General features: G+C 37.8%; 1 protein-coding gene across 2 annotated transcripts in view; it reads left to right on the forward strand.

Annotated features, from left to right (window-relative positions):
• Positions 1-5656: 5656 nt before the first annotated feature.
• The window catches only part of TOP2B (DNA topoisomerase II beta), a 67153-nt gene continuing 47270 nt past the window's right edge, over positions 5657-25539 (forward strand). The window contains exons 1-2 of one of the 2 annotated variants that reach the window (XM_023207279.3): positions 5657-6375; positions 25255-25425. In XM_023207279.3, the coding sequence (XP_023063047.2) occupies positions 6307-6375; positions 25255-25425 (240 nt within the window). In that variant the 5' untranslated portion in view covers positions 5657-6306. The remainder of the gene's footprint in view (positions 6376-25254; positions 25426-25539) is intronic. The other variant, XM_023207280.3, reaches the window with a different exon arrangement.

Raw genomic sequence — 25539 nt, forward strand, 5'->3', positions numbered from 1 at the left:
TTGATTTGCATTTCTCTGATGGCCAGTGATGATGAGCATTTTTTCATGTGTCTGTTGGCTGTATGAATGTCTTCTTTTGAGAAATGTCTGTTCATATCCTTTCCCCACTTTTGGATGGGGTTGTTTGTTTTTTTCTTGTATATTTGTTTGAGTTCTTTGTAGATTCTGGAAATGAGCCCTTTGTCAGATGAGTAGATTGCAAAAATTTTCTCCCATTCTGTAGGTTGCCTGTTCACTCTGATGGTAGTTTCTTTTGCTGTGCAGAAGCTCTTTAGTTTAATACTATACTACAAGGCTACAGTAACCAAAACAGCATGGTACTGGTACCAAAACAGAGATATAGACCAATGGAACAGAACGGAGCCTTCAGAAATAATGCCACACATCTACAACCATCTGATATTTGACAAACCTGAGAAAAACAAGAAATGGGGAAAGGATTCCCTATTTAATAAATGGTGCTGGGAAAATTGGCTAGCCATAAGTAGAAAGCTGAAACTGGATCCTTTCCTTACTCCTTATACGAAGATTAATTCAAGATGGATTAGAGACTTAAATGTTAGACCTATTACCATAAAAACCCTAGAAGAAAATCTAGGTAGTACCATTCAGGACATAGGCATGGGCAAGGACTTCATGTCTAAAACACCAAAAGCAACGGCAGCAAAAGCCAAAATTGACAAATGGGATCTCATTAAACTAATGAAATCCTTTTTTAAAGCGATTATTTATTGAACACCAACTATATGCCAGACACTTTCTTTGACTAGCTGGCACTATGTGGTATTATACCCTTCATTGAACAGGCTAGTCTTATTCTTTTACTTTTCCCAAACAACATTTAAAACAGAAATATATTCCTGAAAGAGTCTGTATTCTTCAGCCTTCTTCTGGATCTTTCCACATTTTGACAGTCATCTCAAAGAGGAAAGCTGATAGATAAAGATACTAGTTATATATGACATCAGGGCTGACCTCTTAATTCTTTAGAAACAAACAATTTGCTATTTTTTATTAATCAGCATACTAAAAGATGGTATCTTTTCAAATTTTTTATTTTTAATTCCTACCTTACATAACTTACAGGTACCTTTTTTGTTTTGTTCCTCCCAAAATGCTGGAATTACAGATAAGTGCCACCGTGCCCGGCCGTTCTCTACTCTTCTGAAATGAAAACAGTTGTGGTGGGAAAACCACTGCTATCTCATTTTTTAAGGTGTGAGTCTTATAAACCTATGAAGTAACAATATCAGATGACTGTGGGCAACCAGAAACTTCAAATACAACTTACTAATACACATGATAGACTGTGTATCTTGTTGGTGAAGGGCAGGTGCATGATAACATCTAATGTCCCCCAAAGTAGAATTTTCTCAAAACAAGATGCATCTTTGAAAGTCCATTCAATTATTAGACTTTGTTACAAAGGCCAAGAGCAACTTTCCAAGAGTTAATTTTATTCTTCACGTTGTATGAAAACCCTGAATTATTATTGAGAACTCTGAATTACTGAGAACCCTGAAATATTATTGAGCTATATCATATAAGTGAAAGTGTCCCTTCTATCTGTATAATTAGAATGTCACCAGAAGATCAGTGTAGCTTACTTGACCAAAACCAGTCAAAACAAACTCCTGCAAAACAAAAAATCAAAACAAATACTGTATCCTGTAGTTACTGCAGGTAGAAATTGAAGAACTTTACCTGCTATCTGTCTTCCTAGTGGTAATAACACTTAGGAATATGATCATTGATATCTTCAGTCATCCACAAACACTTGCTACTTTTGGTGCTTAAATACCATTTTAAAAGTAAAAATATACTTATAAAATATTTGGAGCAATTAAATGGTTCAAAGAAGCAGAGTTAATCTATAATATTTACTAGAGAAATACTGAAAACCAAAATGCCACATTGATAGTAACTTTTCTTCCTTCAGCTCACTTCTAAAGAACTATAAGAAACTAAATTACATTTAAACATACAATAGTCATTAAGTAGCAATCACTGAGTCTACGATAGGCCAGACATTAACAATTTTTCTTATTCTTAGCCCAGCAACTTTATATATTGTAAGGATCTATACAATTAATGCAATGAGAAGGGAGAGGTGAAATTATAGACATTGAATTTTGAATTCAAATGTTAGCTTCTTTAAATGCTCCTGAGGTTAAAGATTTGTCCTCCTCCTCCTAACTGAATCTCAATGTTGGAACGATACACAACATTTAAGTGGAAACTACTGAAACTTTGGCAGATATCTAGAAGTATGGTTTTGAGTTGCTATTTTCTTAGATAATTTACTTAGTAAATTACCTACTGTGTATAAAGTACGATGATAGGTGTGGCTTATCAGGTAAATTGTTTATTTTTATTTTTTATGTATATATATACTTTTGAGATGGAGTCTTGCTCTGTCGCCCGGGTTGGAGTGCAGTGGCGTGGTCTTGGTGCACTGCAAGCTCCACTTTCCGGGTTCAAGCAATTCTCCTGCCTCAGCCTCCCGAGCAGCTGGGATTACAGGCACATGCCCAGCTAATTTTTATATTTTTAGTAGAGATGGTGTTTCACCATCTTGGCCAGTCTGGTCTTGAACTTCTGACCTCAGGTGATCTGCCTGTCTCGGTCTCCTAAAGTGAGGTAAATTGTTTATTAAACAGCAAATGAATAAATATAAGATTGCTTTTCAATTAAATGATTAGCTCGAAACTATATAATTCGAGTGTGGACTTAAGGCAAAAAATGCATCTTCATCACCTTTTTAAATTCCCAGGTCCTGAGTACCTAACACAGCAAGCATTTAATTTTTTTTTCATTGCTACAATAGGGAACTATAAGATCTAAAAATAGAAATTCTGAAGTAGTTAGGATAAGCTCCTATGGAAGCTACTCAGAAATCTTGACTAAATAAAGACCTTTATACAGTCTATAGAAATGACTAATTTCTAGTTTTTCCTTTTGGTCAGTGCTTGCTATGGGGTAGAAATTAAGTCATTATATGTAATATATACATATAAAGTAGTATCTAAAACTAGGCAAATCTGATATAGAAGGTTTTTTTTTTTCTTTTTTTTTTTGAGATGGAGTCTCGCTCTGTTGCTGAGGCTGGAGTGCAGTGGCACGATCTCGGCTCACTGCAACCTCCGCCTCCCGGGTTCAAGCGATTCTCCTGTCTCTGCCTCCCCAGTAGCTGGAATTATAGGCACGTGCCACCACACCCAGCTAATTTTTGTATTTTTAGTAGAGACGGGGTTTCACGATGTTGGTCAGGCTGGTCTGGAACTCCTGACCTCAGGTAATCCACCCCTACTTGAAAATTACTTTACCCCAGAAAAGAAAGCTATGCTCAAGTTGGTACAATCAATTTTATCATAAAGATATGCTAAGTCTGCTACAAAGTTAAAAAGAACAATTCTTTAGAAGCCGAGATACTTTTAATCTAGATTCTGTCTTCCACTCATCACAAATCTCTGCTTTAAAAATGTTGATTTTCATGTATATTCAGCAATTCTTATTTGCAATTCTTCTGGGTAAGTCAATATTTTCTTAAAACTAGTAACACTTATTAAAGGGTTTTTTCATACTGAGAAGACAAAAGGACTCAATGCCTCACATAAGAGGCAAGTGAAAAGAACATTGTTTTTATTAATCTATTTGAGTTTTGAATATATTGTTTTATTCATTTCAAAATCTGAACCTAGGCCAGGTGCGGTGGCTCATGCCTGTAATCCCAGCATTTTGGGAGGCCAAGACGGGCAGATCACTTGAGGTCAGGAGTTTGAGACCAGGGTGGCCAACATGGTGAAAACCCCGTCTCTAATAAAAGCATAAAAATTAGCTGGCCATGGTGGCGGGCCCCTGTAATCCCAGCTACCTGGTAGGCTGAGGCAGGAGAATCACTTGAACCTGGGAGGCGGAGGGTGCAGTGAGCCGAGAATGTGCCACTGCACTCCCACCTGGGTGACAGCAAGACTCTGTCTCTAAAGACAATAATAACAAAAAACTGAAGATAAAGAGCTTTGACAACTTAAGTTTTAAAAAGGAGACAGCTATATATTTTATAGCTTAGCTTCTACCTAATACTCTTCATTAAAAAACTCATTGCCTTTAAAATGACCCCTTTTCAAACGAAATACATGTGTACTTGGAGATACAAACTCACAGTAAGAACACAATATCATTTTAACAAGCACTAAACTGAGGCTCAGGGAAGTTAAATAACAAGGCTATGGGTACTTGGTCAGGTTCAGAAAAGTTTGCACCCCAAGTTCAAGGTAAAGAAAGGCTTCGCTGTTCTCAAGTCCCTCGTATGGCAAAGTTACATGGCCATCAGAGAGCTAATTAAAAAAAAAAAAAAACTATTTAAATTATTTCCATGTTTCAGAGTTCTCCACCTCTAGACTCAGAATGCAGTTTAAAGATGTGACCCGGGACATTTTTGTTTTCCCTTGAGAGGAAATGCACAGTTGGAAGTTCACAAAAACACCTCTTCAAAAAACAGTAATACTGTTTCCATCTTTATAAAAAGCTCTCATCACAACTCTTTGGTCGCACTTCATGCCTTCAAGTACTCATTTTGGTGATGCTTGGCTCCTTTAGTCTGTCTCACAAGCCAGGTTATAAATGGTTTGAAATCAGGGGCCCTGTTTTTATTTTGAACCCATCGCAGAGCCTGGCACAGTGTGCGCCCATTAAATACTTGAGTGGAATTACACTGAAAAACAGGAAGAAGTAAAGCCATCTTCCATCTGCCAAAGACTGTGGTGTTGCTGTATCGGTAATATTCATTCTTAGAAAGCTTTAATGTGAATGAAATTATTCCTTACTGTGCATTTGAAAATTCCACTGAAAGCAGTTTTAAAAATTAAGCATGCCCTCTTAGAGGCAGGGGGCACAGCTCTGGACACATGAGAAAAGTGACAGTGACATCTCCGCATTGTTCAGAGAAGAAAGGTCAACAAAGAGTAGAAATAGAACACTCAACCCACCCTGCATTCTTTCCCTAGAACGTTGTGTGTGTCCCTTATCATTTAAGCTTTTCATGTGTAGTTTTCTGGAAACTGACTATATCCTCTTTTGGGGTGAGGGGAGGAGAGGGAGGAAGGAGATGGAGAAGGCTGAGATGATTTTTTTTTTGACAGCAGCGTCCACTTAGGCCCTTGGGGAGACCGGGTCACGGGGCCTCCTTGCACCAGTGGTCTACAACGTCTTGCTGCGGTTTACAACCGCTCTTTAAAAATAATTTCCCTTTGGGACGGCCCCCGGCTGCTTCCTGCCACCCCCACGCCCACTCCCACCCCCGCCCCCATCCTCATCCTTAGAGGCCCCAGGCAAAGAAACGCTTCGGCTTCCCGGTTAGGTCTCAGTAAACAGCACGCTTGGAGGATTACAATCGACCCGAGGCCAATTCGACCCCTTTCCCTTTGCCGCCCTCAATTGACCCTTGACAGCAGCCCCTGCTCTCCCTTCAAATGGAAAACCCAGAGACACACACACAAACAAAAACCCCAAGTCTTCCTTTCGGTTGCTACCCGCAATGACGTTTTCCCCTCGGGTCCCGCCCCTCCAGGGGGCTTGGAATTTTGGGATTGGCCGAGAGGCTGTGGCGACAAGGCCCCGATTGGACGGCATGGCGCTGACTGACAGCGGGGGCGGCCGCCGCGCCCTCCCTCTCTCCCCGGTGTGCAAATGTGTGTGTGCGGTGTTATGCCGGACAAGAGGGAGGTGACCGTGGCGGCGACGGCGGCTCTGTTTATTGTCCCTCTCGGTGTGTGTGTGTGAGGAAACCGGGGCTGCAGCGAGGCTGACTAAGGTGGCCTTTGAAGCAGCGGCGGCGACCGGGACGACTACTCTGGCGACTCGAGCGGCTGGCCTTCGCGGAGTGTGAGAAGGACAAGGCACCTCTGCGTCCTCGCCACGTCCGAGCGCCTCCAGCTCCCCGGCCGCCCTCGCGGCTCGCACGCCCGGGCTTCAGCCCGGCCTGCAGCGGCGCCCGCGGGCGGGCGAGAAGGCAGTGCCGCCGCTCGGCGGTCGCCGGTCGCTCCCTGCTTTCTCTTCCCCAGCCGCCACGCTAGGCCCGGGCGACGCGGACGCCGCGCCTCGAGTTTGAGGGCAGCCGGCGGCGCGGCCTCCTCAGCGGGCTCGGCTGGACGTCCGCTCCGGGTCTTCGCGATGGGGCGCGGGGGTCGGCGCGGCTAGGAGTGCGGCGAGTGGAGCGGTGGGTGCGGAGCGGCGGGGCCTAGCGGCCCGCAGGGAGGCGGGAGCGGCGGCTGCGGCCTCGGGGCCTGTGAGCTGGAGGTACTCGCCATGGCCAAGTCGGGTGGCTGCGGCGCGGGAGCCGGCGTGGGCGGCGGCAACGGTGCACTGACCTGGGTGGTAAGTGACGGGTCCCCGGGATGGGCGGCTGCATTGTTCCGGGCTCGCGGCGGGGGCGGAATTCCGCGGGTCCGAACGGGCGGGGGAGGGGAAAGGGAGGGAAATCCCATCTCCGGAACGGGCGCTCCGTCGGGGCCTGTGCTTGCAGAGTCCTCCAGCCGGCTCCCCGCGCCTTTTCTTTCTTTTTTCTCTGTGCCTGTCTGGAAGCCCTGACTGCCAGAGCGTAATGTGTACTTGAAACTCTGGGGGAACAAAATCGCGAACGTAACATAGAGCCTCTGCTTCCTCTCTTTTCCTTTTAACCAGACTCTTCCGGGGCAGCCGGGCCTGAAATGGTGGGGAAGGTGATAATGCAAGTGTGTCTGTGTGGGGCAGCATTTTCTCCAAATGTAGTTTAAGAAAACCCTGGGAAAAGGGGTATGTGTGTATTTTAAATGCAGCCCTTTCTGGGGCTTTAATCTCTCAAAGAAGAATGCACTGGGACTTCTACAGCAACTTGCACTTCCATTTGGAAAGTCTCATTCAGTTGAGAGCGCAGTTGGGATGACTTTCACAGCAGTTAATACTGTAGGTCTTCACTCTGTCAGGGTGAGATTATTAAAAGAAGTGCTTGCCTATGTCAGCATCGCAGGTGTAACGGGGTGGGGGCTGAATGGGTGTCCCGGAGAGGTAACTGAAGTGCTTAGGCTTGGAGTTAAAGGATTTCGACGCTCAGTTCCTGCTGGGAAGTAGAAGTAGCTGTAGCGGAAGGAGGAAGGGAGGCCAGATTCCCACGACAGATCGATAATTCACCGGCATTTCACTCGCTCAGTGTGGAGTTCAGACCAGGGTCATGTCCTATACAGAAAATCTAGGTATTTCGGAGAAAAGTAAAAAATGTTACATTTTTCTGGACTTTTGACGGTCTATTCCCCCATCCCTGTTTTAAACACCTCAAGGGAGCTTTCATATAGGCATTTTTGTTACTTAATTCATTTTCTCTTTGTTTGGGTGAGGTTTAGGTGAGTTGAGTAGCAATTTGTGCTATATTGACAACTGCTTCTTATAAAAAGGATGTTAGTGACAGCAGCAAAACATTTTAATCACTTATGTTTGCGTGCCAGGGTACATTGCAAAATAACTTGCCAGGCTTTTATTGTTGAAATTCTCTGAATGTTGTATATTACTCCAGTTGTGTAGAATGAAAGTATGAAGGGACTAGAGCCAGGAGAGAAAATGTCAGATACTAAGTTAGTGGTCCATGTGGACTTGCAGTAGAGGGTATGTGAGAGGAAGGAGGGGATGGACAGATACATGGAAAAGAATGACTTTCAGAATTAATGGCTTTTACCCCTGTCACTAAAATCAGACATCGAAAAATTGACTGAGACAGCCAAATGGTATTGTAAGTTCTCATTCACTATTTGGAAGTGTTGAGGCCTGATCAGTGTTTGTTCTGAAGACCTCTGGTTCTATAACGGTAAACGTTTTGCTCCATAGTAGGTTGTTGGCTTTAACATTTGATAGCAGTACTTTAATTTAGTGTTGTATAATTTTGTAGATAATTAAATAACAATTTATTTCTTTCAAGCTCCATAGGAAACTCATTGCTAATAAATTTAGGAAAACTTGGAGGATCTCATTCAACATAGAAAAATCCATTTGAAACTGAAATTGACTTATTGATTAAAGGGATTTTCATTATAAAGTGGATTATGGAAAATATGGGAAATGCAGTAAAATAAAGAGAAGTGAAGATCACTTAGTCTTTTATTTATAGAGTATATCTTATGGAATTAGAAGTTTATTAAAAAGATAATCACTCCTATAAATCTTCTTTAAGAGTTGATGCTTACTCTAAATTTCAGTTAGGTTATATGAGCATCTTTATGTCCATAATATACATCATTGATCATAGACTGGTTTGATTTTATGGGAGGCAATATAGTGAGGTAGTTATGGGCTTTGACATCAGGCTGATACAGGTGCAGATACTGTCTCTCCAACACATTTAGTTGGACTTTTCCCAAGGAACTTTACCTTTCTAAGCCTGTTTTTTTAATCTTTCAAATAAGGTTGCATTGAGAATGAAATGAGATAACGTATGTAGCACAGTGCTGGGCTTAATTAATGTTTGTTATTATTGGTGAACTTCAAGAAATGCACACTCAAATAATAATTGCAGTTGATTTTACATAAAATATCTTTTAGCTGGGGTAAAAGCAAATTAATTTTTCCTTTGTACGAGTTAGGGCTTTATTGCAGTGGTCATCTATTTTGAGAAAGGTAACTTCGTCTACTTTATTGAAGCTAGTGTTATGTTGCCACCTGCTTGTGGATAACAGGAAGAAATAAAAATAGAATTAGCCCCTGATTTCTTTCTTCTGGGTGGGGAGTTGTATGCCATGTGTTACTGATACTAACTGTTGGGATGCATGCCAGCATGTGTTGTTAATGTTGTCATTGCAGGAAAATTTACCTTTCAATATATGAAACCACAAAGCCAAGTGGTTTTAGGACTGGCATTAATTTCTTTTAATAACTCATTTGGTTTGTGTTTAATTTGTAGTAGTATCTCAACCAGAATTTTTTATAATTAAAAAAAGTAAAAAATACAAACATGGCAAAGCTATTTTGATTTAAAATGTATAGCAGTTACAAAGGCTTCTCTTAAGCCAGCAGGATTTCTTGAATTAATTCTTTGTAAAGCTTTGATTAGTAGACAATAATAGTCTGGTTCATTCTGTCAGTCTTGTATCATAAGTGATTGTAGCTAATACATTTGTGGAGATATTGGAATATAGTTATATGACTTGATCCTTCTCCCAACAATATTCTAACTTGGTAGATTTAAAAAAAAAATTGTAATGGAAAATGTTAAGCGTCTCAAAAAGTTTAACCAGAATAGTATAACAGGCTTCCCTCTATTTAGCCTTAAGCTTCAATAATTATCAACCTGCTGGGTGCGGTGGCTCACGCCTGTAATCCCAGAACTTTGGGAGGCCGAGGCAGGCGGATCACCTGAGGTCGGAAGTTCAAGACCAGCCTGACCCACATGGAAAAACCCTGTCTCTACTAAAAATACAAAATTAGCCGGGGTGGTTGTGCATGCCTGTAATCCCAGCTACTCGGGAGGCTGAGGCAGGAGAATCGCTTGAACCTGGGAGGCGGAGGTTGCGGTGAGCTGAGCTCGTGTCATTGCACTCTAGCCTGGGCATCAAGAGCGAAACTCTTGTCTCATAAAAAAACAAAAAGAAAAATTATCAACCTAAGACCACCCAGTTTATCCCTTCTCATTCTTTTGAAGCAGAGCAAATCCTAGAATTTTATCACTTTCTCTGTAAATATTTCAGTATTTATCTCTAACAGTTAAGTCTCTTTTTGAAAAACTGTAGAGCCACAAATATTGTAATTTTCTCATAAGTAAAATTTTTTGAAATATGTAACTTATATTTTTTGGACTGTGAATATCTCTAATTAAACATGACTGTGTATTTAAATGTTGTTTAAAGATTTGTTTTAAGAACCTTGCTTTAGTGGTTTACTATTGCCAGTCTAAATTGCTGTGCTTTTCATAAACTATGTGCCCTTTCCGATGAAATTTATTTATTATAGTCTCCATAGTTAGATTTATCTCTTCACTGTCCCATGTACAAGTTATGCTTGTTTTTGTCACTTTGTCTTTACATGTTTACCTTCCATCCAGAATTACTCTTTCACTTCTCTTTACTAGTCTCAATCTTAACTGCTCTTCAGGGCTAGCTCAGTGCCTCATCACATTATTATTTTCCAGTTTATACTCATCTTTTTCTTTCATTGAATGTTTGTTACTCTCATGAATCATAAAACAGAAGTCTTTATTTTTTATGTAACTTTCATGTATGATAACTTTGCCTTAACAATATTACAAACTTCTGAAGTTAAGAGAGCATGTATTTTCCTTGTTCGTATCCTTTATAGTGTTGAACAAAGATCTGGATACATAATCCAGTCTCAGTTATTAACAAATTGGATAACTGACATACTGACTTCCTAAAAAGTCTTCAGTCATTAGTAGGACAAGTGTTTAAGTAGCAGTGTTTTTTAGATACATTCTCAAGTACAAGATATAGCAGTATTTAGGCACTTTTTAAATAAACTTAATTTTTCTGAATAGAAGTATGTTCACCTGTAATCCCAGATTTGTTGTTTAGGTGGTGGCAAAATTGCATTTTACTGAGTATACCTTAAAAAATAAACTTCTTGAATTTTTAAAAATATTAACACATATGGAACCCCATTTTAATGAAAAGTTGAAGTAGCTATAGTTGTTCCTATTTGCAGAGAAGAAAAGAGGTTTAGAGATTAGGTAACGAATTCTTAGGCACATGGTTAAGGCTCAGGTGGAATTTAAACCAGACTCAGTGTTCTTAACATTTACATAGCCTTCAACTTTAAAAACATTGAAAGACAAAACAACATATCTTGTACTCTGATATGACAGAATAAGGAGACATCTGGGATATACCTATCTTTTTCTACTAACCTTTTACTTACATACAAAAAGTTAAAGAGTATATTTCCTTTTTCAGAATACGTGTATCTAGTATAGCATAATGCTAAGAGTATGGGCTGTGAAATCAGATCATCTAGTTTCATAATTCACCTTTTTCAAGTACTAGTTTTGTTAGCTTTGGGAAAACACTTATCCCGACCTTAGTTATTTCGTATCTGTACAAAGGGAATTATAACTGTCTATTTCATGGAGATACTATATAAAGATTAATTAAGATTATCGTAGTGCTTGGCACATGGTAGCTCCCAGATGGGTTCACACATACATTCTCCCTTCTTTTTTAATCCAGTGATAAGTATTTTCATTCCCTTTATTATAAAGAAAGCCTATTTATTTTCATAGCAGAAGTCTTTTTTTTTTTTTTTTTTTTTTTTTTTGAGACTGAGTCTAGCTCTGTCGCCCGGGCTGGAGTGCAGTGGCCCGATCTTAGCTCACTGCAAGCTCCGCCTCCCGGGTTTACGCCATTCTCCTGCCTCAGCCTCCGGAGTAGCTGGGACTACAGGCGCTCGCTACCTCACCCGGCTAGTTTTTTTGTATTTTTTAGTAGAGACGGGGTTTCACCATATTAGCCAGGATGGTTTCGATCTCCTGACCTCGTGATCCACCCGTCTCGGCCTCCCAAAGTGCTGGGATTACAGGCTTGAGCCACCGCGCCCGGCCAGCAGAAGTCTAAGCATTTGTTACTGTCTTAAGTATCTCTTATCTCTTCCTTGCCCCTTTGTTTAGAAGGGTATTTCTGAAGGAGCATAAGACGGGGGACAATTTGTTACTTTTTGCTTCATTAATGGTGAAATATGGTTAGAATGAACATCATGGGATGGCAACCTTGAGGGAGAAAAGAGAGAGGAGATGTTATAAAAGGTTAGTGTTAAGTCTGAGGGGATTGTACAGAAGAAGGTAAAAGAAGGGGCTTGTTGCTAGGCTGCCAGCCCCCACTTCCACTCTTGTTGGCCTGGGGATGGAGAGCTTTCTGTGTCGATTATGTGAATGAGCGGCTCAGTTCTTTTTTAGTACCAACTGGCAAACCATCTCCTTTACCCTCTTTGTCAGCAATTCATTCTCCCTCAGAAAAACAGTAACTGTAGGTGCTCTGCCAAATTGCTATATTTCAGGTGACAACTCTGTCCATTGAAGAATCTTTTGTTTTGCAGAATGATCTTGGTGTGTAGTCGTTCTGAAAACTAGGAAGTTTTACTGGAATGTTTTCCATTTTCTTCTGATGATTGAGAAATGTTCTTGAAAAAGATCAAATCTTTGATTAGTATTGAATCTGTATTTTTATTAGGCATTAGCAATATTGCAAAAGTGCTGTAAGGTAGGTTAATATTTAAAATATATAGTCTGTATATTTGTTTTGATATTTTTGTTACAATTTTAAATTCTCCCCAAATGCTTTGTTTAATTTGGCAGCTGACTTTTGAAATTCAGAAAACGTCAATAATCTTATCATAGTTATAAATGAAAAAGAATAGAATTAAAACAACTTTTAGATATGTGTAGGAAATTTATCTTAATATGGTGATTATTTTACATTTTTATTGTCTTTATGAGAATGAAAATGTAGCCTTGATTTTTTAGATTCCAATGTAATAGGATGCTGGCATTATTTATTACTATAAGTAGTTTGGTAATTTGTTCACATAAATTAAGGCAGGGAAATAAATTACAAATAAACTTAAATAACAAGTTTTCAATTGTTTTACTTAGTCTCAATGCAAGTTTATTCAAAATGCTCTTGGTAAATTATTTTTCTTACTATTGTTTTTTTTTTTGGGGGGTGGAGTCTCGCTCTGTCGCCCAGGCTGGAGTGCAGTGGCGCTGTCTTTGCTCACTGCAAGCTCCGCCTCCCGGGTTCATGCTATTCTTCTGCCTCAGCCTCCCGAGTAGCTGGGACTACAGGCGCCTGCCACCACGCCTGGCTAATTTTTTGTATTTTTTAGTAGAGATGAGGTTTCACTGTGATAGCCAGGATGGTCTCGATCTCCTGACCTCGTGATCTGCCCGTCTCAGCCTCCCAAAATGCTGGGATTACAGGGGTGATCCACTGCGCCCGGCCAGTAAATTATTATTTTTAAAGGCATGTTGTCAATTTTTATTCAATGTGGAGTACTGGGAGCAATTGCTATAAAACGTGATACCTTGTTACTATGAACATAAAAGAATAAGAAAAGTAAAATCAAAAGACTCTGCTGGGTCTAAAGTGAGCATAATTCTGTTAACCTACTTGTGTCAAATATACATCACTCTCTTTCATCATCTGTAGAGTTGAGGTGCTTTTACAAACATGCAGATATGAGTTTGCTAGTTTGTGGTGGATCAAGGCAATTTCCTGTTCTCTTTTCTGAATATTGTCAGCAAAAGTGTTAAAACTGAAGAGCTACCCAGGGTGACTTTTTTTTTAAGAGATAGAGATAGTGATGATAATAGCAAGGGAGAAGGTACAGAATAGGTTTCTCATTTAGCTTGTCTCTTCTAAGGCCAAACGTGGTTTGTATTAAATATGCATACCTGTTCTGGGGATGGGATCATCTTATTAACTGGGTAAGTTACCCTCGTTCCCCTTACCCTAGATTTTGATTTTTAGTATCCTGAACATTGCTCAGGGGACAACTTTCTGCTGATAAACAGGAGTTGAAAGAGACTATTATTTCTGGTTTCTGTTGTAAAAACTTATGAAAGTCTCAAGGGAGAACCACCTGTGTTTGCCACTAGTGAGCCAGTGAGCAATGTAAATTACCATTTGTTGAGAATGGGAACATAAAAGACAAATTGAATTCTAATGTTAGTTTCTACTTTCTACTCTGCCAAGGCTGCCAATCTTATTTGTGTATTTTGATTTTGTTTTTGCATAGCCTCTAGTGAGAAAGTTGGGGTTGCAGAAGTAATGAGTAGGTATAAACATTGCCTCTAGGAAAAGAAACCTTCAGTTGTATTCTGGCTTAATTATGTTTTCACATGCATGGGTTAATAAGCCTTTAACATATTTGTTTATGCATTCATTGTAGAAAATTAGAAAACACGTAAAAAAGATAAAAATGGCATGTATTTCTACTCTATAGATAATTTTTATTGATACTCTGTTGGGCATATTTCACATTTTTTCCTACGCATGCATATATTATGCATAATTTGTTTCTGACAAAAATGGGCTCATGTTTTACATATACTCTTTTGTAATGTTCACTAAACAATGCCATTTTGATAAACGAATTTAAAAATACTTAATTATCTGCTAATATAATTTTCTATAAAAGCAATAAAAGATTAACACAAATTATTTTTAGTATAGTAATTATAAACTTATTTACTCATTGAAACGTCGAAGTGTAAGGGTGTATATTAAGGGTTTTTGTTATTTATTTATTTTTCCGATGGAGGCTTGCTATCACCCAGGCTGGTCTCAGATTCTGGGGCTCAGGGGATTGATCCTCGGTCTTAAGACTCCAGAGTATCTGGGACTACAGGTATTTGGCAACTATGTCAGATTTTGTAAGTTGTTTGATACTATAATTGGGAGTAGATTTGAAGTATCTGCAAATGACTTCCATTGTATTCTATAAATAATATGTATCCCTTAATGCTTTTCCTGACTTTAAATAGAATAGTATCTCTTATTCTTTCCTCAATACTTGTCATACGATATTTAGAAAAAAATACATTGTCACACATTCGTCACACTTATTTTACAGTATTTCTATGTTCTTCCTAGAGAAAATTACGAATAGTATTAGACAAAGTCAGCTACATTTCACATATTCAATTTTTTTGTTGTAAAAAACATATAACATTAAATTTACTATCTTAGCTATTAAGTGTAGAGTTCAGTAGTGTTAAATATATTCACATTGTTAAGCAACAGATCTCTAGAAGTATTTCATTTTCCAAAACAAATGTATCTACTAAACACTAATTCCCACTCCCCCAGCCCTTGGTTAACCACCGTTTCTATGATTTTGATTACTGTAGATACTTTATATGATTGTAATCATACAGTATTTGTTCTTCGTGACTGGCTTATTTTGTTGTTTAGCATAATATCCTTGAGGTTCATCCATGTTATAGCACATGACAGGATTTCTGTGTTTTTTGAGGCTGCGTAATACTCCATTGTATCTATATACCACATTTAAAAAATCCATTCATACATCAGTGGACATTTGGGTTGCCTTGCCTCTTGGCTATTATGAATAATACCCATGATGAACATGGGTGTGCAAATATCTCTTTGAGATTTTGCTTTGAATTCTTTTGGATATATACCCGAAAGTGGGATTGCTGGATCATATAGTAATTCTATTTTTGATTTCTTGAGGAACCTCCATACTATTTCCATAATGGTTATAGCATTTTTCTAGGATTTTATATTCTCACCAACAGTGTAGAAATGTACCAATTTCTCCACATCCTTACCAATACTTATTTTCTGATGGCTGTCTTAATAGGTGTGAGGTGATATCTTATTGTGGTTTTGATTTGCATTTCTCTTATTAGGAATGTTGATTATCTTTTCATATGCTGTTGACCATTTGCAAGTCTTAGTTGGGGAATTGTCTATTGAAATCCTTTATCCATTTGAATGGGGTTATTTTGTTATTGTTGTTGAGTTATAGAAGCTCCTTATCTAGTTTGGATATTAACCTTTGATGGTTTACAGATATTTTCTCAATTCCATATGTTGCCTTTTCACTCCGTCAGTTGTTTTCTTCGGTGCACAGAAATTTTTAAGGTTGATGTCCTGTTCATCTATTTTTGCTTTTGTTGTCTGTGCGTTTGGTGCCATATCCATGAAAGCATTGCCAAATCCAATGTCTCAAAGCGTTTCCTTTATGTTTCCTTCTAGGAGTTTTATAGTTTTAGGTATTACTTTTAGGTCTTTATGTTAATTTTTGTATGTGGCATGAGAGTTCAACTTCATTCTTTTGCTTGTTACCTAGTTTTCCCAGCACCATTTGTTGAAGAGACTGTCCTTTCCCCCAATGTGTAGTCTTGGCATTCTTGTGAAAAATCATTTGGCCTTTTATGTAAGGGTTTATTTCTGTGCTCTCTATTCTGTCTATATGCCAGTGCCACACTGTTTTAGATTTCTGTTGTTCTGTAGTAAAATCAGGTTTTGAAATCAGGAGGTGTGAGGCCTTTAGCTTTATTTTCTGATTAAAGACTGATTTAGCTATATGTGTCCTCTTGAGATTCCATATGAATTTTAGAATTTTTCTTTTTTCGTATTTCTGCAAAAAATACCATTGGGATTTTGGTAGGAATGGCATTGAATCTGTAGATCACTTTGCATAGTTTGGACATTTTAACAATATTTTAAGTTTTTCAAATCATGAGAATGGAATGCCTGTCCATTTATTGGTATCTTTTTTTCATTTCTTTTAACAGTGTTTTGTATTTTGATGTTATTCTCACCTCCCTGGTTAAATTTACTCTGTGGTAGTTTATCCTTTTTGAGGCTATAGTAAATGGGATTGTTTTCATAATTTCCTTTTTTGATTGGTCATGGTTACTGCATGAAAACATAACTAATTTTTGTATCCTGCAACTTGCTGAAATCATTTATTAGTTGTAGTAGTTTTTCTGTGGAATCTTTTGGGTTATCTACTATAAGATTATGCCATTTTTGAGCATAATTCTACTTCTTTTCTAATTTGTATGCCTTTTATTTCCTTTTCTTGTCTTAATTGCTCTGACTAGGACCTCTAATACTATCTTGAATATTGGCAAGATTGGACATCCTTGCCTTGCTCCTCCTGATCTTAGAGGAAAAGTTTTTAGTCTTTCACCAGTATGTGTGCTGTTAGCTGTTGGCTTTTTGTGTATCGCTTTTATTATATTGAGGTGTTTTCTATTTCTAGTTTGTTATGTGTTTTTATCAGGAAAGTGTATAGAATTTTGTCAAATGCTTTTTGTGCATCAATTGAGATGATAATGTGGTTTTTGCCCTTCATTTTGTTAATATGGTATAGTACAATGATTTGTTTTTGTATTTGGAAACATCGTTGCATTTCAAGTATATATCCTATTTACTTATTGTGTGTAATCCTTTTAATGTGCTGTTGGGTCAGGCATGGTGGCTCATGCTTGTAATCCCAGCACTTTGGGAGGCCAGTGCAGGAGAATCGTTTGAGGCCAGGAGTTTAAGACCATCCTGGGCAATATGGTAAAACCTTGTCTCCAGAAAAAAATTTAAAATTAGCCAGGTGTGGTGGCACACAGCTGTAGTACTAGCTGCTTGGGGCAGGGGTTGTGAGGTATTGAGGAGGAGGGTGGGTGTGCTGAGGTGGGAGAATCACTTGAGCCTGGGAGGTTGAGGCTGCAGTGAGCCATCATCATGCCACTGCACTCCAGCCTGGGCAACAAAATGAGACCCTCTCTTAAAAAAAAAAAAAAGTGCCATTGTATTGAGTTTGCTAGTATTTTGGGGAAGATTTTTCCATCAGTCTTCATCAGTGGTATTGTTCCGTAGGCCTCTTATTCTGTCTTCTAGTTTTTGTATCAGAGAAATGCTGGCTTCATAGAATGATTCTGGAAGTGTTCTCTGCCCTTCATTTTTTTGGTAAGAGTTTCAAGAGTTAATTCTTTGATTATTTGATAGAATTTTCAAGTGAAGCTATCTGGTCCTGGGCTTTTCTTTGTTGGGAAGTTTTTGATTACTGCTTCATATCCTTATTTGTTATAGGGCTGTTCAGATTATTTACTCATGATTCAATCTTGGTAGATCATATGTTTGGAATGTATTCATTTCTTCTAGATTATCTAATCTGTTACCATATATGTGTTCATGTAAGTCTTTTATAATCTTTTTTATTTCTGTGACATCAATTATGATGTCCCCTTTCATTTCTGATTTAGTTATTTGATTATCTCTTTTTTTCTTACATAATCTAGCTAAGGGTTTGTCAGTTATGTTAATTTTTTCAAAAAACAAACTCTAGGTTTCATTGATTTTTTTTCTCATTGTTTTTCTATTCTCTATTTTATTTATCTTTGTTTTAAACTTTATTTGCCTTCATTAATTTGGTTTAATTTCTCTTTTCCTAGTTCTTTGAAAGGGTCTAAAGTTAGGTCGTTAATTCGAGATCTTTATTGATTGTTAATGTTAAGTGTAATACTGTTTTAGCCGCATTACATAAATATTGGTGTATTGTGTTTTTGTTTTCATTTGTCTCCTGATATTTTCTAAATTACCTTGTGATTTCATCTTTGACCCATTGGTTGTGTAAGAGTGAGTTGTTTAACTTCCACTTTTTTGTGGATTTTACTGTTTTCCTTCTACTGTTGATTTCTGGTTTCATGCCATTGTTGGTAGAAAATATACCTTATATGATTACAGTCTTCTTAAGTTTGTTAAGACTTGTTTTGTCATGTAATGTGGTCTATGTTGGAGAATGTTCCATGTGCAATTGAAAAGAATGTGTATTTTGCTGTTGTTCATTGGTATGTCTGTTAGGTCCAATTGGTCTATAGTGTTGTTCAAGTTCTTTGTGTCTTTATTGATCTTCTGTGTGGTGGTTCTATCCATAACCGAAAGTGGGCTAGTGAAGTCTCCTACTATTACTGTGGTGTTCTCTCTCTCCCTTCACTTCTGTCAGTGTTTGCTCATACATTTGGGAACTGTAATGTTAGATGCATATCTTACTGGTGAATTGACCCTTTTATCACTATATAATGTCCTATTCTGTCTCTTGTGACAGTTTTTGTCTTAAAGTCTATGTTGTCTGATGTAAGTACAGCCACTCTCTTCAGATTCCAGTTTTATGGAATATCTTTTTCCATCCTTTTATTTGTAGGCTTTTTGCATCTTTGGATCTGAAGCAGGTGTCTTGTAAACAACCTATAGTTGGATCTTATTTTTTTATTCCATTGGCTAATCTATGTCTTTTATTTGGGGCACTTAACCTTTTTTTTTTCTAGATGGAATCTCCCTCTGTTGTCCAGGCTGGAGTACAGTGGCACAATCTTGGCTCACTGCAACCTCTGCTTCAGGTTCAAGTGATTCTTCTGCCTCAGCCTCCCGAGTAGCTGGGATTACAGGTGTCTGCCACCACAACTGGCTAATTTTTGTATTTTTAGCAGAGATAGTGTTTTACCATATTGGCCATGCTGGTCTCTAACTCCTGACCTCAAGTGATCTGCCCACCTCAGTCTCCCAAAGTGCTGGAATTACAGATGTGAGCCACCATACCTGGCCCAATTCACATTTGAAGTAATTATTGACATGGACTCACTGTTGCCATTTTGATTATTGTTTTTGTATGTCTTATAGCTTTTTTGTCCATCTTTCCTCCCTTGCTGCCTTCTTTTGTGTTTCATTGATTTTTTTTTTTTAGTGACATGTTTTGATTTTCTTCTAATTTCTCTTTGTGTATATTCTACAGATATTTTCCTTGACTTTACCTTGCAATTTACATAACATATATTCAAGTGATAAATTTTAAATTAGTAACTTCAATTACGTATGAAAACTCTTCCTTTTTTCACCTCTGCCCTCCCCTGCTTTGTTTTTGATGACACTTTACCTCTTTTTATGTTGTGTATATTTTAACACAGATTTATAATTATTTTTTATGCTTTAAAAATTCTATACCATATTTTAAGTGATCTGTATTACTGCATTACAATACTAGAAGATGTCATATTTGTTTATATACAAATAGTCTTCAAAAAGTTCATGGAAAATGTGTATTAGAAAATTATGCATGGAATTCACAATTTTTTTGTATCAAAATAAACTTCTACTAACTTGTTATAACATTTCTGAACAAAATCTAGTTTGAGGTACTAGGAAGGATAAGACATCACTTGGAAAAGAGCCCTTAGAGCAATATGAATTATGCTAAAATTGAAGCAAGAAAAAACATCAAGTTTGTGAAGGAGCTTAGGTGGAAAAATGGTGAAATCATTGATTTCCAGTATGTTTACAGGGCCAATGTCTCAAATAAATGAGCAGTTTACAAATGGATGACTTCTTTTAAGAAGAGATGAGATGATGTTAAAGATGAAGCCTGCAGCAGCAGACCATCTGCATCAATTTGTGAGGAAAAGATTAATCGTGTTCATGCCCTTATTGAAGAGGACCAATGATTAACAGCAGAAACAATAGCCAACACCATAGATGTCTTAGTTGGTTCAGCTTCCACAATTCTTTATGAAAAATTAAAGATTCACAGACTTTCCACTCAATGGATGCCAAAACCATTGTGCCTAGATCAGCTGCAGACAAGAGCAAAGCTTTTAATGGAAATTTTAAACAAATAGGATCAAATCCTGACGAATTTCTTCAAAGAATTGTAACAGGAGATGAAACAGGGCTTTACCAGCATAATCCTGAAGACAAAACACAATCAAAGCAATGGCTGTTAAGAGGTGGAAGTGGTCCAATCAAAGCAAAAGAAGACAGGTCAAGAGCAAAGGTCTTGGCAACAGTTATTTAGGGTGCTCAAGGCATTTTGCTTGTTGACTTTATGAAGGGCCAAAGAATGATAACATCTGCTTATTATAGGATTGTTTTGAGAAAGATAAAGTTTTAGCAGAAAAATCCCCAGGAAGGCTTCACCAAAGTCTTTCTCCATCAAGACAGTACGCCTGCTCATTCCTTTCATCAAACGAGCAATTTTATGAGATTTTTGATGATAAATAATTAGGCTTCTATCTTACAGTCTTGATTTCGCCCCTTTTGAGTTTTTTGTTTGTTTGTTTTGTTTACTAATCTTAAATCTTTAAAAGGCACCTATTTTCAGTTGATAAATTTATGCATTGGCATAAATTCGCAAGACCCTTGGTCTTTAGAGATGAGCTAAATGGCTGATATCATCACTTATAAAAGTGTCTTGACCTTTATGGAGCTTCTGTTGAGAAATAAGATTTACATTTTTAATTTTTGTCTTTTGATTCCATTTTTTCGAGGAATTTTTTGAAGTCTCCTTGGACTTTATCAGGGAGTTAAGTATTTTTGTGTTACTGTGTTGCTATTTTTTATCCTTTTGCTTTAAGGGACTCCCTTTATCATTTCTTGTTGGGCAAACCTAGTGGTGATGAACTGTCCCAGCAATTTGTTTATCTGAGAAAGTCTTAATTTCTACTTCATTTTTGAAGGGCACTTTAGCTAGATATAATGTTCTTGGTTGGCAGTGTTTTTTTTTTTTTTTTTTCTCTTCAGTACTTCAGATATATTTTTCCAATCCCTTCTACCTTGCAAGGTTTCTGCTGAGAAATTGGCTAGTAATCTAACAGAAGCTCCTTTGTACTTGATGATTCACTTTTTTGTTGCTGCTTTCAAGATTTTCTCTCTATGACTTTTGACAGTGTAATTATGATGTGTCTTGGTGTAGTTTTCTTTAGATTTATCCTTGTTGGAGTTCTTTGAACTTTTTTAATTTGTATGTCCATTTATGTCCTCAGATTTGGAAAGTTTTCGGCTATGATTTCTTCAAATAGGCTCTTTCCCCATTTCTCCCTTTCTTTTCCTTTGAGACTTACATAACGTATATGTTGTTCTGATGATAGTGGCCCATAAGTTCTTTAAGCTCTTTTTGCGTTTATTCATTCCTTTGCCTTTTTTCTCCTTTCCCTTGGCAGTTTTGAAAGTCCTGTCTTCAAATTTGCTGATTTAAAAAAATTCTGCCTACTCCAGTCTACTGTGCTACCCCTCTAGTGTATTTTCAATTCATTTACTGTATACTTCAGTTCAAGAAATAATGTTGGCTACTCCATCATAGTTTTTATCTTTGTTGATTTTTTTTCTTTTTGTTTGTGCATTGTTATACCGAGTTTTTGTTTGTCCATCTGTACTCATTTATTTCATTAAGCATCCTTTGGCAGTTAATTTGAATTATTTGTATGACTATATTTCTATTTCTTTAGGCTCAATTTGTGGTGATTTATTTATTATTTTTTTGAGACAGGCTCTTGCTTTGTCACCCAGGCTGGAGTACAGTCGTGTGCTGATGGCTTACTGCAGCCTCGACCTTCTGGGCTGAGGTAATCCTCCTGTTGCAGCCTCCCAAGTAGCTGGGACTACAGGTGTGCACTACCACACCTGGCTAATTGTTTTGTTTTGTTTTGTTTTGTTTTGTTTTGGTAGAGAGATTTGGCCATGTTACTCAGACTGGTTCTGAGCTCTGGGTCCAAGGGATCTGCCTGCCTCAGCCTCCCAAAGTGCTAGGATTACAGGTGTGAGCCACTGCGCCTGGCTGCAATTTAATTTTTTACATTGAATCGGCCATATTTCCCTGTTTCATTGTATTGTTATTTTCTGTTAGGGCTTTGGCATTTGAAGGCTTAGCTAACTCTCCAGTCTTTGCAGTCTGGTTTCATACTGGGAAGACTTTCTTCATCCAGTTTGTCTAGCTAGGGAATCCTGAGACCTCACAAATCTTTTATGGGGATGCATCCTCTTTAGGTTTGTGCATGGAATTTCTTAATTGAAGAGGTTTGCCTCTGTCTGTGTTTGCTCTCTCTGGAGTGTGTGTGTGTCTGCTTTACTTGTGGCTGTTGGTGCTGTAGTAAACTACAGTACTGGAGCTCCACCTTGTGTCTGTTTCTGATACTGCAGAGTCTGATGCTAAACTTTGCCTTTGTTCTCAGTGACCCTCAACCTGGCACCCTGTTCAATGTCAATACTTAGATTCAGTCAAGAGGTTTCTAGGGTAGCACTGCCCCCAACTGTTCCATTGGAGGTATATTCCTCTTCTGCCCCTCCCCAGGGAGAAGGTGAAAGTTGTTGTTGTCATGTTTTTCTCAATCTTGCCTTGCTAGGGCAGATAGGAGGGAGGACATGAGCTTTGATGCTATTTTATGCTCACCTGAGGTGCTGGAATGTATCACAAAGGCAGTTGGATTATATGTTATTGCTGAATCCATGTCTTCATGGGGAAAGAAAGGCCTGGGGTTTCTTATTTTGCCATCTGGCTGACCACACTCAAATGTTACCTGTTTTTTTAGACATTATCTTAGCAAGAACGGCAAGTCTTTGAGCTTGATAGGGATTTGATGGGTTCAAGCTTTCAAACATTTTTTTGTAATATATCCATTTGGGAAGAGATGCAGGGAGGAAGAGGTGGTGATTATAAGTAAGGAAGTATGGGGAAAGTTGTAAATTCTTGAAGAAAGCATGAGGTAAGGCTTTACTCCTGTTTTTTTGTTCTTTTTGTTTGTTTGTTTGTTTTTGTTTTTTTGTTTTGTTTTTTGTTTTGTTTTTGTTTTTTTAATCCCTTTAGATCAGCTTAGTTCATACAAATTAGATAGACATGAGCCTCTGGTTGAGTCTCATCTTGAAAATATTTTCTTTGTGATGGGGTTGGTTTTGGAAGAGTGGCCTGGAATAGGAAAGCTTTTACTTGTATGGTTATCATGTGTCCTCAACCTTTATGTCAGTAATTGCAGACTTTAAAATAGCAGTTCTAAGTTAATGGTAAAATGTTACCTACCTTTGATTCCATAGCATCCATATTCTTTGAGTACTTTCTTAGAGTGTGATTTTAATGGTTATGATCTTTGTTCTAACTATTTTGAGGCTCCATTAAAAAATAAATTGTGATTTTATTGTTAGAATCATTTCTATAAATTAACGTCACTGTGCCTGGCCCCTAAACGTAAGTTCGTTTTTACCAATCAACGATTTCTTTATAAAAAGCAAGGAATATGATTAGAAATTTGAAGACTATCTGGTATTTAAAAAATAAAGTTCATCTTTCTGGCCAGCTAGTTCATCATCTAACTTTTGCAGAAGTAGAATGTGAAAACTTTGTGAAACAGAATTATTTGCTTTTATCCAAAGCTATTTTTAATTGTCTTTGAGCAGTGTTAATGGAAAAACTTATAAATGTAGGAATGTATAAGAATGTAGTTTAAAATCTAGTAGAATGAGTTATTTTTAATACTTTTATTTTGAACTATTATTAAATCTTTAATTTTATATAAAACTTATTGCATTGTGAAATTATAATTAATGTTTGAGTTTCCTCAGGATATATTAAATTCTTGGTTTAGACTTTTCAGAGGTCATGTTTTTGATTTTTAAACACACTTTATGATGAAGTTTTTAAAAATAAAAACTTTAAAGAGGAATTAAAATTGCATACTGCTTGTTTAAATGCACAAAATCTCTGTTTCTTCTATTGTCTGTATTGTTTCTTTAATTTCTACTAAAATTTGAAGGCCTAAGAAGATATTTTAATTCTCATTGCGTTATTTTTTGACTCTGAAAAAATAGGCCATCATATCTTTTTAGTGGGATGTCATATTTGTCAGCATTAAAGAATCCCAGAAGGAGAGAAGTATATTCTCTGCTGCTCTTAAGAAGACAAGGAAATTTGTAGACCTTGGAAATTTCATTTGACAACCTCATCTGCTGTAGGAATGTTTAGAATTAAGATTACCAACCTGTGCCTCCTTGAAACTGGTAGAGAAACTGGAATCAGTATTGGGGCACCTGGAGCTGATATGTGAGGAATTATTGGCATGATCTACAAATGTGTGAAATTTGAGGATTTTATAAGCTATTATATTTTCAGTCATATCAGTGTTTATTAACTACATAGGTTAATATTTTGTGTAGGTCATACTTGTTTATACCGTAGTGTTCAGTAGCTTAATGGTGGGGAGCTTACATCTGGAAGCTTCTGGGGCTCCTGTACCTAGCAAGGTTCAGTCATTGTGATTTTGTAACCTCACCAGAACTCAAGGTTTTGAAGACCACAAAAATTAACTTGAGGCCAGGCATGGTGGCTCACGCCTGTAATCCTAGCACTTTGGGAGGCCAAGGCAGGCTGATCACCTGAGGTCAGAAGTTCGAGACCAGCCTGGCCAACATGGTGAAACCTTGTCTCTACTAAAAATACACAAAAAAAACCCCACAAAAAACAAACAAACAAACAAACAAAACAAAAACTAGCTGAGCATAGTGATGTGCATCTGTAGTCCCAGCTACTCAGGAGGCTGAGGCAGGAGAATCACTTGAAACTGGGAGGCAGAGGCTGCAGTGAGCCAAGATCACACCATTGCACTCCAACCTGGACGACAGAGCAAGACTCTGTCTCAAAAACAAAACAAACAAACGTGGTATCTTATAGAATTGGGAAATGTTTGTATTTTTGGATTGCTAGAGACTGCTCTAGTGATTTTGGTGACTATACCCATGTTTTGGCTCAGTCAAAACTACAGGTTCACGTTGTATAATAAGAGCCGGACTGTCAGTAATAGACTTGTGTTTTCTTTAGGATTTAAAAAATCAGTGGGTCTGAAAGATAATTTTGCCATTAAAAAAGAAAACCCATGTCGTGTGTCCATACTCATTGTTTACCCCTTGGTAGGTTATTTAAATTTGATTTTTTGGTTAATTTTAGACTCTTTTTGATCAGAACAATGCTGCAAAAAAAGAAGAATCAGAAACTGCCAACAAAAATGATTCTTCAAAGAAGTTGTCTGTTGAGAGAGTGTATCAGAAGAAGACACAACTTGAACACATTCTTCTTCGTCCTGATACATATATTGGGTCAGTGGAGCCATTGACGCAGGTAATTATTGCTAAAATTGATTGAAATGAGGAGATGTGCATCTATATCTACTTTTTAATGTTGATAAAATTATTGTAATTATATGCTTTGGAAATCTGTAATTTCATCTATCTA

The sequence above is a fragment of the Piliocolobus tephrosceles genome, chromosome 2 (genome assembly GCF_002776525.5).
Source record: "Piliocolobus tephrosceles isolate RC106 chromosome 2, ASM277652v3, whole genome shotgun sequence".
Lineage (NCBI taxonomy): Eukaryota > Metazoa > Chordata > Mammalia > Primates > Cercopithecidae > Piliocolobus > Piliocolobus tephrosceles.